The sequence below is a fragment of the Strix uralensis genome, chromosome Z (assembly GCF_047716275.1).
Source record: "Strix uralensis isolate ZFMK-TIS-50842 chromosome Z, bStrUra1, whole genome shotgun sequence".
NCBI lineage: Eukaryota > Metazoa > Chordata > Aves > Strigiformes > Strigidae > Strix > Strix uralensis.
Genome location: NC_134012.1, coordinates 29,390,749 through 29,404,502, shown reverse-complemented (window position 1 = coordinate 29,404,502; position 13,754 = coordinate 29,390,749). Strand labels below are relative to the sequence as shown.

The 13,754-nt window shown below is 37.1% G+C and overlaps 1 protein-coding gene across 6 annotated transcripts in view; it reads right to left on the bottom strand.

The window, feature by feature from the left end:
• Positions 1 to 13,754, bottom strand: part of SMARCA2 (SWI/SNF related BAF chromatin remodeling complex subunit ATPase 2) — a 123,657-nt gene that overhangs the window by 47,872 nt on the left and 62,031 nt on the right. For all 6 annotated transcript variants that reach the window (XM_074857128.1, XM_074857127.1, XM_074857129.1 and 3 more), the window contains 8 exons: positions 12,577 to 12,643; positions 11,904 to 12,014; positions 9,514 to 9,756; positions 9,108 to 9,221; positions 6,909 to 7,016; positions 5,443 to 5,529; positions 4,449 to 4,495; positions 2,863 to 3,029 (listed from right to left, as the gene is read on the bottom strand). In XM_074857128.1, the coding sequence (XP_074713229.1) occupies positions 2,863 to 3,029; positions 4,449 to 4,495; positions 5,443 to 5,529; positions 6,909 to 7,016; positions 9,108 to 9,221; positions 9,514 to 9,756; positions 11,904 to 12,014; positions 12,577 to 12,643 (944 nt within the window). The remainder of the gene's footprint in view (positions 1 to 2,862; positions 3,030 to 4,448; positions 4,496 to 5,442; positions 5,530 to 6,908; positions 7,017 to 9,107; positions 9,222 to 9,513; positions 9,757 to 11,903; positions 12,015 to 12,576; positions 12,644 to 13,754) is intronic.

Here is a 13,754-nt window from a genome sequence, read left to right as displayed (position 1 = left end):
AAGGGAAATTTTAGCCCCCTTGCTCTTTGCCATCTCTGCCACATTTTCCATAATACAGAATAAACACTGGCCACAAATGTTTTGGTCAACTGCCTATCACACCTTAGAGGCAGACTTCTAAATACCTCTTTTAAGTATTTCTTCTGACATTTCAAAAGTGGACTTTAAAATGTTGGCTAACATTGTTATACCTTTTTATGACTCACATAAATTTCACTTGAAGTTACTATACACAAACAGATGAGAGCTCCAGTCTTGACTAATTCCTCCTGGCCACAACAGCATCTAAATATTTTAAAAAGTTACTTATATAGAGATTTATCAAAATGTCAGTGTTGGCCTTCAGAGTCATGATATGAAAGGACTGAAAATTCTTGAAATGCCCTATCTTGGGGGTGATGGTGTACAATGGCTGAGGGAGTGCAGGCATGGAATTCAATCATAGTGAAAACGTAGACAAAGTTCTAAGTAAAAAACAAGCCCTATGCACTTTGGTGACTGGATTAATTTCATGTATTTCAAGAACAGTCTATATGGATCACCTTAGCCTCGTCCACTGTTTGCCTTATCTTTTTTATACTTCTTTCTGTAACTGAAAGCCAAAGAAAGTCTGCTCTTTTTATTCAGGTATCAATATATGTACAGAAGATGACATTTTTCTATTACTGTGGTGGGTTGACACCAGCTGGCTGCCAGATGCCCTCACCCCCCACTCCCCCTCCTCAACAGTACAGGGGAGAAAGTGAGATGGAAAAGCTCCTGGGCTGAGATAAAGAGGCAGTTTAATAAAAGCAAAAACTATGCATGCAAGCAAAGCAAGAATAGGAATTTATTTGCTACTTCCCATCTGCAGGCAGATGTCCAGCCACTTCCTGGAAAGAAGGGCCTCAGCACCAGTAATAACTGCTTGGGAAGACAAATGCTGTTATGAGCAATGTCCCCGCATCATCTTCCTTTCCTTCAGTTGTTATTGCCGAGCACATCCCTTTGGTCAGTTTGTGTCAGCTGTCCCAGCTGGGTCCCCTTCCAACCTCTTGCCCGTCCCCAGCCTTGCCGGCGGAGGGGTGGTTTGGAGAGAAAGCCTTGACACTGTGCAAGCACTGCTCAGCAATAGTCAAAACACTGGAGTGTTATCACTGGTGTGCTATCAACCCTGCCTAGCCACAAAAGCAAAGCACAGCACTATATGGGCTGCTAGGAGTAAAGTTAACTTCATCCCAGTCAGATCCAGTACAATCACACAGCCAAACTTCTGGCCCACAGAAACTCATTCCCTTAAGAAGCATATGACTTGGATAGAAAACACTCTATGTGAGAACACAGCTGGATTGAATCTACGTATATATTACATTCCAGCATGGAAGATATCTGTCATCACAAAAAAAGAATAAAGAAAAGAATAAAAAAGGATTGATCTCACTAATTTAATGAATTACCTGCAAAACCTTAAAAAAAAATAAGGAGCTCTATTTAACACACTGCATATTGACATAGACATTCTAGCATGAAAAATTCACTTAAAATACATGGTGTAAGGTAATTTAAAACATACTAGATGTAATATAATTCATCCTTCTTCAATGGAAACATTAAAACACCTGCAGGCCAGAAGTGCAAGGAGGGCTTTGTTAGCAAGGTACTATGCTCTTCAGCCAGTTTTGACAAAGACATCCTGTGGCACACAGCATTTGTGTCTCAGTTTCATTTCCCCATTTTACATTCGAGATGATAGCATTTCAAGTTTATGTTAATTAATATTTGTAAATGATGAGAATACTTCTCAGCATTGCTTTTTCTTCCAAATAAAGCATGAAGCAAAGAGTCAACTTAAAATGCCATAAAACACATATTCAAAAGGACCTTAAACTCTCACTTTATTCATGCTGTTTTATTTTTCTTAAATCATTGCTTTTCTATTAAATAGGTATTCTGATAAATGCTGCTGGCCCTATGTAATACTACAATGTGTGATATAAGTAAAAATAATCATTATTTAAGGACATTATCATCAGGATCATCAAGATGGAAGAAGGCCAAAACGAAAACTTCTTTCAAACAGGTTTAAGCCTTAGATGGGATATGCTATGTTTAGTTATTTTCTCTGCAATATTACTCCACTATGCTTCTAAACCATCTTTTTATTCAAAGGTAATAAACCATATCTACACGTAAAGTAATTTAAGCTACTGACCTTCCTGTGAAATTCAGGAAGAAAACTACAGGTACTATTTTACCTGTCACTGCAATTCAGCTATCCTGTGGAGAACAGCAGTTGAACTTTAAACAGGTACAGATTAATTAATTCCACTGGAATCTAGGCAAAACACTGGCATTATCATCTCTCATCATAAGAATACTTTCAGGCAACTTAGATAGTGACAACTGATTGGGACCTTGGATTTTAAAACTTTTTGAAAAAGAGATCAGCTCCTAAACATCAAGTCTCTACATAATCTGCATTCCAGGAACAGACTTGAGTGTTCATCAAAACAATCCCTCAACCAAATGGTTTGTAGGTTAAACAGATGAAAGAAAACAGTCCAAGAGCCAGGGGGATGGAGAATTACTTAAGATGAACTATACTGGCAGAGGCAAAAGTACATCTTGCCCAGTATCTTGACTGTAAGAACAGGGAAAATTCTAGTAAGCTGCAGCTTAAGGGTCTACTGCCATAACCTCACGGTAAATACCCATACAGACCCTTCCTTCACGGATTTGTCAAATCATTCTTTGAACCTGTTTACACTTTTGTATAGTCACATGACAGCACTGGTGTCCTAGGAATATATCAGAAAGAGAACCCAGGTCTTCCATGCCCAATCCAACGAAGCATGCTACCTTCTAACTTATTATTTAGCTTACCATCGAGACGCAGGTAAAGGAAATTTCGAAATGCGAAGTAGTCTTCCATAATGGTCATGAGGGATGTCATTTGACAGAAAAGAAGCACACGATGGTTAGTAGCTCGTAACTTTGGTAGAATACGATCGAGTAGTTCAAACTTCCCTGAGGCCCGATAAAGTTCAGCTCTGTTGAAGAGAAAAAGCACAGTAAATGCCAGAATGAGCCTGCATTTAGAAGTTTTTAGTCACTATCATGTCAGAGTATAACAGAGAGGATTAATTTACTTATGATAAACAAGACTAACACCACTCTTCTCTCTTTAAAATTGTTTATGTTGATTAAACTAAAAAAATAAATAGCCATATGAACTGCCATTTGGACAGGATTTTTCCTCAATTACAAAAACTGTGCGGACTTTCAACTACACAGAATACCTCCCTTTAAGAAACTCAACTCTGTTTCATGATTTATCAAAATAAACATTATTTCTCAGCTAGATAAGCATTTTATCAGTTAAGACATTCACCTGATAGTTTTGCTTTCAACTGGCATCTACTGCAGCTGTAAGTTGTATTCATTGGGCACATGTTAGAAACAATTCCCTTTCCACTCAACTGCATATGAAGGTGAAATATTCCAGACTGAACAAATATACAGAGATAATGGGAGGAGTTTGACAGACAATATACTCTTTAGTCATATAACCTTAGCAGTCCTGAACAATGTTCAGTTGCTTTGATTAGCTGCTCTTCTGTCTTCTATGCTATGAATTGCAAAACAGACTCTTAGCACTGAAATTCAAGTCGTAACTGAGAAAATCAATAAAAGTATACACGATGTCTGAATCAGCATCACAGTGATATGCTTTACAAAAATAAATTTCACATCATTTTCTTCTAACCTTGTGCCTGTACTCTCAAAATACAATTTATCACTAGCAATGGTATACTTAAGTCTACAAGATACATGGCCTTCTGATACGCGTACCTATGTAATCAGCATAAGACTAAACTGTTTAGGAGACAAGTAGTCTGGTATACTAATTAAGGAGACAAATAGTCTGGAATATTAGCTAGCGAAAAAAAAAGAAATGTCATTAACACCTGCACAGAAAGGGGTTCAGGTGGAAGATACACAGCTTTCCTTCAGAAAGCATCCATTCCTAGACAGTTGCACAAAGTGCCAAACACAAAATTTAAATTTATTTCATTTCAGATAATGGAAGAAATGCTACTTTAATTTGGAATAAAGATGGTAAAGAAGGAAAAGCAAAAGGCAAAAGTAACAAGAAAGAGAAAAAAATCCCAACTGATATCTCTGAAGAGTCATTCCAATGAATTTCAGATGGTATCTAAGCTATTGCAAAATAAGGGGAAAGGAAGACATCAGTTTTCAATCTTCTCTGCCTGTCCTCTGCCATCATTTCAGATGGAGGTTCCTAAACGCTCATATAAGACTTCAAGTACTGTTATCTTTTGAGATATGTGTCCTCTGCCTCTTCTGCCTTTCTATAAACTGCTAGAGTTTGTTAGCATGTACCTTCTAGAAAATTAATATGATTAGTTCGAATACAACATTATGAATAGGAGGAAAAACTGAGTTACCCGTTGATGACGCCATTTGAGTAGCCTAAATGTTCAGCGAAGGACTCCTGCAGAGTTATAAGCAATAAACAAATTATTACAAACTACACAATAACCCAAAATTATGCATTCTTATATCAATTAAATTAAATATATGAGCGTTGGGGTTTGAGTTCCATTATGTTCATACTCTTGGAATCTACCTTGTAGCAACAGTGCTCTGCTTAATGTTTTCCTGTACTACTATTATTTGAAAATCATGGCTTGTAGAAGTAACTTCTGTCAGCATACATTTTACCAGATTACAAATACAGTAGAACCTCATTAATTTATACTAATTACTGGAAGATCCATTTGCAAGTTACTCTAGTTAATTAGCATACAAGAGAACAGAGTGAAAACTATAACAATAATACATCGCAGTAGGTACTTAATTATTCCAGTAGGTACTTAATTATTCATTCATAAATGTAGCTACATTCCAGGTAATTATGACACTTTCTATCTTTCCAGATATATTATTATATTTACGTACTTTGGTTCCTAATGAGAGATGCTATATAGATAGCACATTTTTTCTGAACACCCCAAATGGATAGAATAGGACAATTCTGGTTGATATTGTAAAAGATTAGCAGCCTGCTAGTTACAAAGATTCTACACATGGCATTTTGAACTAGTGTCTCTGCCTCACCAAATAGGTCCAAGTAGAGATTAAGTTGCTCTGGAATGTCTTAAATCCAAAAAAAACCCTTCATTTTTTGAAGACAGTGTCTCCACAAGATTAAATGCTTTAAAAGTAGACTTCAGATAACCAGTAAAATGCTGGCAGTTGCTCCATTTGTTTCTAAAAATAAGGGACCATAATGATCTTGTTTTTCAAACATGTCCCTTTCAGCACAAATGATGTGGACAGAGATATCCTCTCCCACACACATAAGCTTCAACAGCAGTTTTCTATTATGTTATCCATCTGAATAAAACCAAGTCTCAAAATCAAACCTGTCAGTCTTACCTCAATGTGTTGAAACATGTACGGGTGATTGCATATCTTTCTCAATTGCATGATAGTGTTCATAAGAGTTTTTGCCCCACCTTTTCCCTATGGGCATAAACAATGAAAATCAGATGATGAATCTAATTTCTTAGCTTATTATTAATGAAGCTTTTGAAAGATATTTTTAAATGCAGGCATAAAAATACTTCCACCCCAAACCCGAACACAGCATCAGTAATTAAAAAAAACCAAACCAAAAACCAAAACAACAAAAAAACAGAAGCTACTGTGCAGTTGTCTTGCTGTATAAATTCATCTATCATAAAAAGGCTCCATAATGAAAAAGGAAGACCTGGAAGTAATCCACAAAGAGCATTATGTATCTACCTACAGTATTCACAGGGGGAAGCAGAGCATCTACTGTCCTGCATACTGCTTATTTATACTGTTTATTATGAAACCATACAAATTCTATTGGGTCTGAATCATCTAACAGGAAACGGTTCTAGCTGGATGCTTTTCAATTCTACAGTACCTCCTCCCGTCTGTTACCTAAAACACAGGACCACAGGCAGCTAAAAAGCTAGATTACTGTGATATGAAATGAAATTTGCAGGACAAAAGAAAAGACAACAAACTACAAAATTACATTAAAAATACAACAGGGGAACATAAATCAATGTTTACAAAGTGGTCAAACTATGAAGATGAGTATCAATATCCAGTGATAAGAACCAGTTTTGTCTGGAGTTTGAATAAGCCCCAAAAAAGAAAACATTCTGACTGCACAAAACAAAGAGGGTAAAATAGGATACTGAATAAAAGAGGTCATCTATCTCACCAATGCAACTTGCAAAACAATGGTGGAAAGACAGTATGTGATTGCACTGCATCAGTTATATACACATAACAGGGTGCAAGCATAAACTGTTACACACCAGCTGTTGTGCAGTGCCTATTCAAGGTATTTCACATTTATTATAATGTGAAAAGTGTATAAACAAATAAGCTGATGAATGGCAACTTGTTTTCTCTATATTAACTGGATCAAGTCCCATCATGGTATAATCAACATTTACTAATATGTAGCTTAAATCTGACTACATGACTTTGATTCCTACTGTTGTTCTAAAGAACTCTGTCATTAAAAGATATTGTAAGCATGAACGCAAGCATACAGCCCTAGCTAGCCAAAACAGGTTTTATACTTAACTAACAGCTCTGTAAGACAAGGGAAATGCTGCTTCTTTTTCCAAAACTGCCTGTTTGCAGAAAGGCACTGTAACTACAGTGAATACAAGTAGTATCTTTTCCTTGTGATTAGAGAGTGTGAGCTTCAGTCTTGTAAAACAAAAGCATGTCTGATAGAGATTTCTTTTCCCATGACAGATACCTGTAGTAAGAGCCTACATACTAATTTTATAAAACAGGAATCATATTGTTAACATATTTAATCATAATACATTGTTTCCTTTCTTTTGTACCTTCTTGTCTTTTTCAGAACCATCTGTAAGAAGGATTCCCTTGGCTTGCATGTGACGGTACAGGATCTTCTGAAGTGCTGACATATCACACTTGATCACATATTCCACCTAGTGTAAAAAAAACAAGCACCATAAACACATGACATAATAATGTTAGCAGGATCTAACGGCAGGTTCTTGTCATCCTAAAACAAAATCCAAAAACCTACTAATCTTTTATCCGTACCCTAACACCACATATGATTTCATTGAGAAGTAATCCAACTGCAAGCACAGCAATGAGTATCTCAGAAGATTATCTGTGAGAGTCACAAATACTATGAGACAGCTGGATCCTAAGAATGTAACCACAGAACTGTCAAACATATTTTTTTCTCATTCTTTAAATGATTTAAAAAAAAATTCTTTTATTTCATGTTTAACACGTAAATTTAAAAAAGAAGATTTTCTGTTTAATAACCTGTGGACTTTATTATGTCTGTCAAGCATTATAAAAAATATCAAGCAAACCATTATAAAAATATCATCATTGTATACCTAGCAAATAAGCATCCCTCATAGTGTCTAATCAGCATTATGCTTACCTAGGTTGGCACAGAAATATGCCATTTTCTCAACATCAACTAAAAACACAGGGAATTAATCAAGTACTGTATGATCCCCACATTCAGTTCGACTTCTTCTTCAGCTTTGTAAAACTATATTTATTAAAGCATTTTTTGACTGTACACTTTTTGTTAAATCCTGTAATACAAAGACTTCATATTCCATTTTAACCCATTTTTTTTTCTATTACCCAATTTCCAAATTACAGTCACTATGTTTTTAATAAGTTATGTATAATAAAAACAGTCACATCATAAAGCCACACTAGTGGCTAAAAATCTTGTAAGCAGTAACTAAAAGGAAAAATGTAAGCTTCATAATGTTTAATAAATAAATGGAATAAAAATTATCAGGTTATTTTCTTCTCAGGACAGGAGGATGAACTCATTAAAGAGAAGTGATGATTTCTTCAATGGCTTCTTTACCAAGATTTATAAGATCAGATGAAACTGATGAATAGGCTTCAATCAACAAGTTCAGTCCTCATGGTCAGACTAATTGCTTTTTTCATAAACAAGATCATGGAAACAAAAAGAAACATGGTCCTCTAAGTATGAGAGTGTATGCAACTTCGAAATCATCCTCCTCCAATGCCTACTAATGGGTTTATCAAACACAGTGGCTCTAACAAACAGAAATTTGAATAGAAATGAAGATTTCAGTAATATTTTTAAATGTAGGTATGTTTCATTCTCAGATAAATGCTTCTGAGGATACTGAGAATCTGGCATTTGGAGAACAGAAAGTCACAGCAGTAATAGTGTTCACAACATTATAAAGATGAGAAAGAAATTTTTTAAAAGCCTTTCCTTTGAGTATTGTCACTAAGTACAAAGATCTTCATTCATTCAGCCACTGTTAGTCAGCTCATAACACAACTTACAGAAGTTTCATTTTGGTACGGTTTCAACCCAGCTGACCTTAGCATCAGATTTTCCCTAGCACACCTTCAAATTTACTTTTTTATTTAGTTGCTGTTGTTATTTTGAGAAGGCTGACTGGGAAAAGTGATGCAAGATTGCTGAGGAGGGTGGGAGCAAGATGAGTTGCCCAGAGGTAAAACCAATGATCTTTCAAATCAGAAGAGATTTTTATGTTCTGAATTAAAAAGCCACTAGTTAAAAAAAGCTTGTGCAATTCCGACAAGAGACTTCACACAATTTCTGGAATATTAACAGAGGACCAAATTCTGTATGCTTTATAAAGTCCAGTAGTCCTTTAGGAATATCAGTGAACTGCCTAAAGGAGCAAAGGTTCTACCCATTGCAGGGAGGATGGGACAGGACAGAATCTAATCCTCAGTGTATGGTTGACTCATTTACAACTTGAAACCAGGTATTATGGAAGTAAGTTGCATGTCTTATAGGGATGGCTACAAACAGAATTAAAGCTGTATGACTGGTGAGGAATCCTGAGAATGCAGAAACTTCAGGTATTCAGGCTTCTGCTATGCAAACTTTCTTTGCAGAGTTATAAACAAACAAACTACAGCAATAACACATGCTAAAGAAGTCGTCTTCTGTAGAATAAATCTGAAAAAGGAACATTACAGAATGCTCAAGCATTAAAACCCTTCCACAACTCATTGCAAACCTTTTCTGGCAGTTGAGACTCAACCTCTTTCTTCAGTCTTCTCAGCAAGAAGGGTCGGAGCACTTTATGGAGACGACGGATGATCAGAATAGTTTCTTCCTCATTTAAGTCCACCTACAGAAGTTTATAAAAGTCACTGCAAGGCAACTCAGTATATTAGATAATGTCTTCTCTCACATGAAAGGTTAAGTATGTTCAGTAATTATTTGCATGTTACAACCAAACTGACTCTGAGTCAAAAAAGACACATACCAAAATTTTCTGGCATTATAAAAAAGGTAGCTTTTAGTTATGTTAATTCCCTAAGTACCAGGGAGAGTTGAAACACTAATCCTTCTGTATAAGCTCCTTACTGTTTTCATCAAAGTGGTTTGTTTCTTATGTTTTAAAAAACCTGCCACAGTACCCTTTCTCCAGTCATGGCAAATGGAGCGTTGAACCACTGTTCAAAGGTGCTACAGCTCTTGAAAATGGTTGGGAGGAGGAAATTGAGAAGAGCCCAGAGTTCAGGCAATTTGTTCTGCAGTGGAGTTCCAGTCAGCAGTATTCGCCTAGGGGCCACGTAATGAGTATTCAAGACCTGAGTCAGCTTGCAGTGATGGTTCTTCATTCGATGGCCTTCATCTACTATCATGTATTTCCATCGAATCTGCAAGAAAAAGAAGAAAAGTTGGCAAAGTTAGAGCCAGTCAGACATAGTCAAATTTCTCACAACAGGTGTAGAACAAAAATATTTCAAGCCTGAGACATCAGTCTTCTCACTAATGAGAAAAGACAAATCAGGCATTATCCAAGTACCGGTGCCCTTGCAAGCAGCAAAAATAGAAACAAACACTGGGTATGCTGAATCTGATGCTAAGCTGTGACTTGAATCGCAACAGCAATCAGAGGATTCCTCCAGTTTCCGGGAAAGAGATTAGGGTGACTGGCTCTTCATGGCCAGGATATGGTTCACAGTGGAAGAAAGAGACCACGTAAACTCCAAATAAACCTATCAGCAACAAGAACCTTGACAGAAGACAAAAGCATTTTCAGACAAAATAACCACGCTCACAAACAACAGCAACCCTAAACTCTGTTTCAGCTAATCCTGTGTTTTCACTCAAGAATGAAGTAGCATAATTACAATCACCTCACCTCTGTTACTGCATCTTCAAATAAAGTTTGTATTTCTTAATGTGAAAGACTAAATGCAGTCACAGCAGACGTTGAAAGAAACTTGCTCAAGCTCTCTATTACCACCTGTACTACCATGGGCAGTCAACATATGTGCCACACTGACCATATGACTAGGAAGGCCTTGGTTTGTACTTTCATAGATGCTAACTAATTCTACTTCCCAGGAGAGGTTGAAGGGCATAGTACTGTCCTTCCTATCTTTTAGCAACAGTGGGCAAAAACTAGAGGGGAAGGAAAACTGCAGTCTCACACTGTTCTCAAGTGTTCAGAATTATGCTAAGAAAATGCATTGCCTTTGTATCAGAGAGGAGAAATGAATGATCTAAACAAACGGTAATGAAGTAAAAATGAACAACAAACAGACAGTAGGACCATATGGTTTCTCCATATGGCAAAACACCTCCTCAGTCTGCTTTTGTCGTGAAATGAAATGGTCTTACAGTACAGTAGCTTTCAAATTAATTCATTACATTTGAGGCACACCTGTTGACAGTAAGCCTTTAAGAACTAGGCCATGTGTAGTAGAGTCTGGATACCAAATTCATGATACAGTAACTATTTAGTCATTTGAGGAAAGGTGATCATATACCTGGAAAGGCTCTAATAAAAGTGAGCTTCAAATCAGAAACAATGGAAAGAGATTAAAGTCAAGATAGCAGCTTAGGTTAAACGCCATTAAGCAAAGGGGAGAAAATCATGTTTTCCCAAGGACAGGCAGGGATACAGTACTGACAGAACTGCACAAAGGAATGAGTCAGCAGTGTGCCCAGGTGGCCAAGAAGGCCAATGGCATCCTGGCTTGTATCAGCAATAGCGTGGCCAGCAGGGACAGGGAAGTGATCTTATCCCTGTACTCGGCACTGGTGAGGCTGCACCTCGATTACTGTGTTCAGTTTTTGGCCCCTCACTACAAAAAGGACACTGAATTACTCGAGTGTGTCCAGAGAAGGGCAACGAAGCTGGTGCAGGGTCTGGAGCACATGTCATACGAGGAGCAGCTGAGGGAACTGAGGTTGTTTAGTCTGGAGAAGAGGAGGCTGAGGGGAGACCTCATGGCCCTCTACAACTCCCTGAAAGGAGGTTGCAGAGAACTGGGGATGAGTCTCTTTAACCAAGTAATAAGTGACAGAACAAGAGGTAATGGCCTCAAGTTACGCCAAGGAAGGTTTAGACTAGATATTAGGAAGCATTTCTTTCCAGAACGGGTTGTTAGGTGTTGGAATGGGCTGCCCAGGGAGGTGCTGGAGTCGCCATCCCTGGAGGTGTTTAAGAGTCGGGTCGACATAGCACTGAGGGATATGGTGTAGTTGGGAACTGTCAGTGTTAGGTTAATGGTTGGACTAGATGATCTTCAATGTCTTTTCCAATCTAGACGATTCTGTGATTCTGTGAGTCTCCTGGCCATGTTCAGAAAAACCCTGGTGTTTACAAGGAGAAGAGCTGTGACTGAGAAGTCCAATCATAAAAAGAGGAATAGAAAAGTAAATGAAAGGTTAAAGTTTTATTGAAGGATGGAACAACTCAGGACTTCCTTATAAAACAAAAATGTGTTCTGTGCTATGCACCATTTGAAGGTGTCCTGAGGGTCTTGTTGTTAGAGATGAGAGTCATTATTACCTTAGCAAGGATATGCTTGTCCTTTATTATGTACTCATAAGTAGTTAAAAGAACATTAAATTTTCCACTTCGAAGCTGAGGAACGAGTGAGCGGCGCATTGCAGGTGTACCCTAAAAGAGAGAATGAAGTGAGCAGTTACTTCTTATTCTGATGAAGAAAATATATCAGTTTTATGAATTAGCAGACACAGAGCAACCACATGAACTTGTAATCCTACAGTATTGCAAACAATGTATCAATGCATTCCAGACTTCTTCAGAGTGCTTTCCCTAAACGGTTGCTAGACTGTAAAACTCTGTTTATGGGGCACTGGAAACATGTAGCTAGTGGTCTAGCCTCCTTACAAATTGCTTGGCCATACCACTACTACAGCAGCCAAACAGCAAAGTATTCAGCTATGTATAAAATGTGAAGTAGTTATCATTTGTATTACTCTCATCAGAAGCCCTGCAGTATGATAATTAACAATTTTATTCTGCATTTCACTATGTGAAAGTAATTACAGTTTATTACTGTCATCTTCTTCGTATGATTAACTCTTACTGCTTAGTACCTGATACACATGACAAAATTTCATGAGCAAACAGTTTAGAAATGTATGCAGATACAGAGTAAAAACTGGCTCTATTCTCATTCCTTCAACTCTATAATCATATAAAAAGCAAATCAAACCTTGTAAGATATCTTCACCACAGAAGGAGCCCATTTGTCAAATTCATATGTCCAATTGGATAATGTCCTATCACAGAGATTACAAAGAAAAAGTAATATATTTCAGCATTTGCAGGTCAAACATTATAAATGCTCCCAAGTGGTTGCCAACTTTTCAATATATTTCATGTATTCAACCCCCATAGTTAACAGTATATTTTAAAAAATGCACTTTATATACTGTAATAAAATACAAGCATCTCTGAGAGGGGAGTAAACAGGAAAAAGCATGAAACCCTCTTTCAGCTCATATTCAGGGGCACCTCTGAAACCAATTCAGAGTTGTCTGCTACATGCACATTTGTATTTTGGAGCATATTAAAGATAAGAAAGATAATACTGAACAAAAAAAAAGTATTTGTAAGTTCTTTTATACTACTTATCATCCAAAAACTGACATTACAGTTTTCCAAATACAGCCTCACGAAGTTGGTAACAGAATTCATCTGTGTTCTGCTCAAGTAGAACTACTCATAGTGCCACTCAGTTCCAAAACACAGGTCCACTTTCGCACTGTTTCTGTTATTTGATCAGAACAAATAGGTTTTTATGGCTAAGCTAGTTTCTGTCATGATAAAGCAGCAAAAAATAACCTTGATGTTTTTTGGTTGCTTAGTTGGTTTTTTTTACTGGACCTGTGATGGCAGCAGTACTAGCTCTTAAGAAAAAGCAGGGAAAAGGGGCTTTTAAAATGTATACAAGAAAGAAATTTCAGCTCCTCTCTTTTAGAAACATAAGAAAAATCACTGCACAGTGCTCAAAAGAAAACTGATTTTTTTACTGTGCCCATGTGAAATCTGACATTAATCACTCGCCCTTTAATTTTAACTTTGTTTTACTCTATAGATCTTCTCCCAGCTATTTCTTTTCACATCAGACCTCACCATTTGTATTCATACAATTAGGCACATGTGTAGTATTTATGCCAGTCAATCAGCTACTACTGCAGCACAGCCAGAAGACAGGGTATCTCAAAAGAAATCAAGAGATGGCCACAAATAAAATTTATCCCAATCCTACAGCGCATTTGCACACTCAGCACAAATGGTGGACAACTTAACTAATGAAAAGGCCAGGGAACTTCTGCACATCAGTCAAGTCACTTACACACAAAAATAAGCAAACAACCCCTTGATATC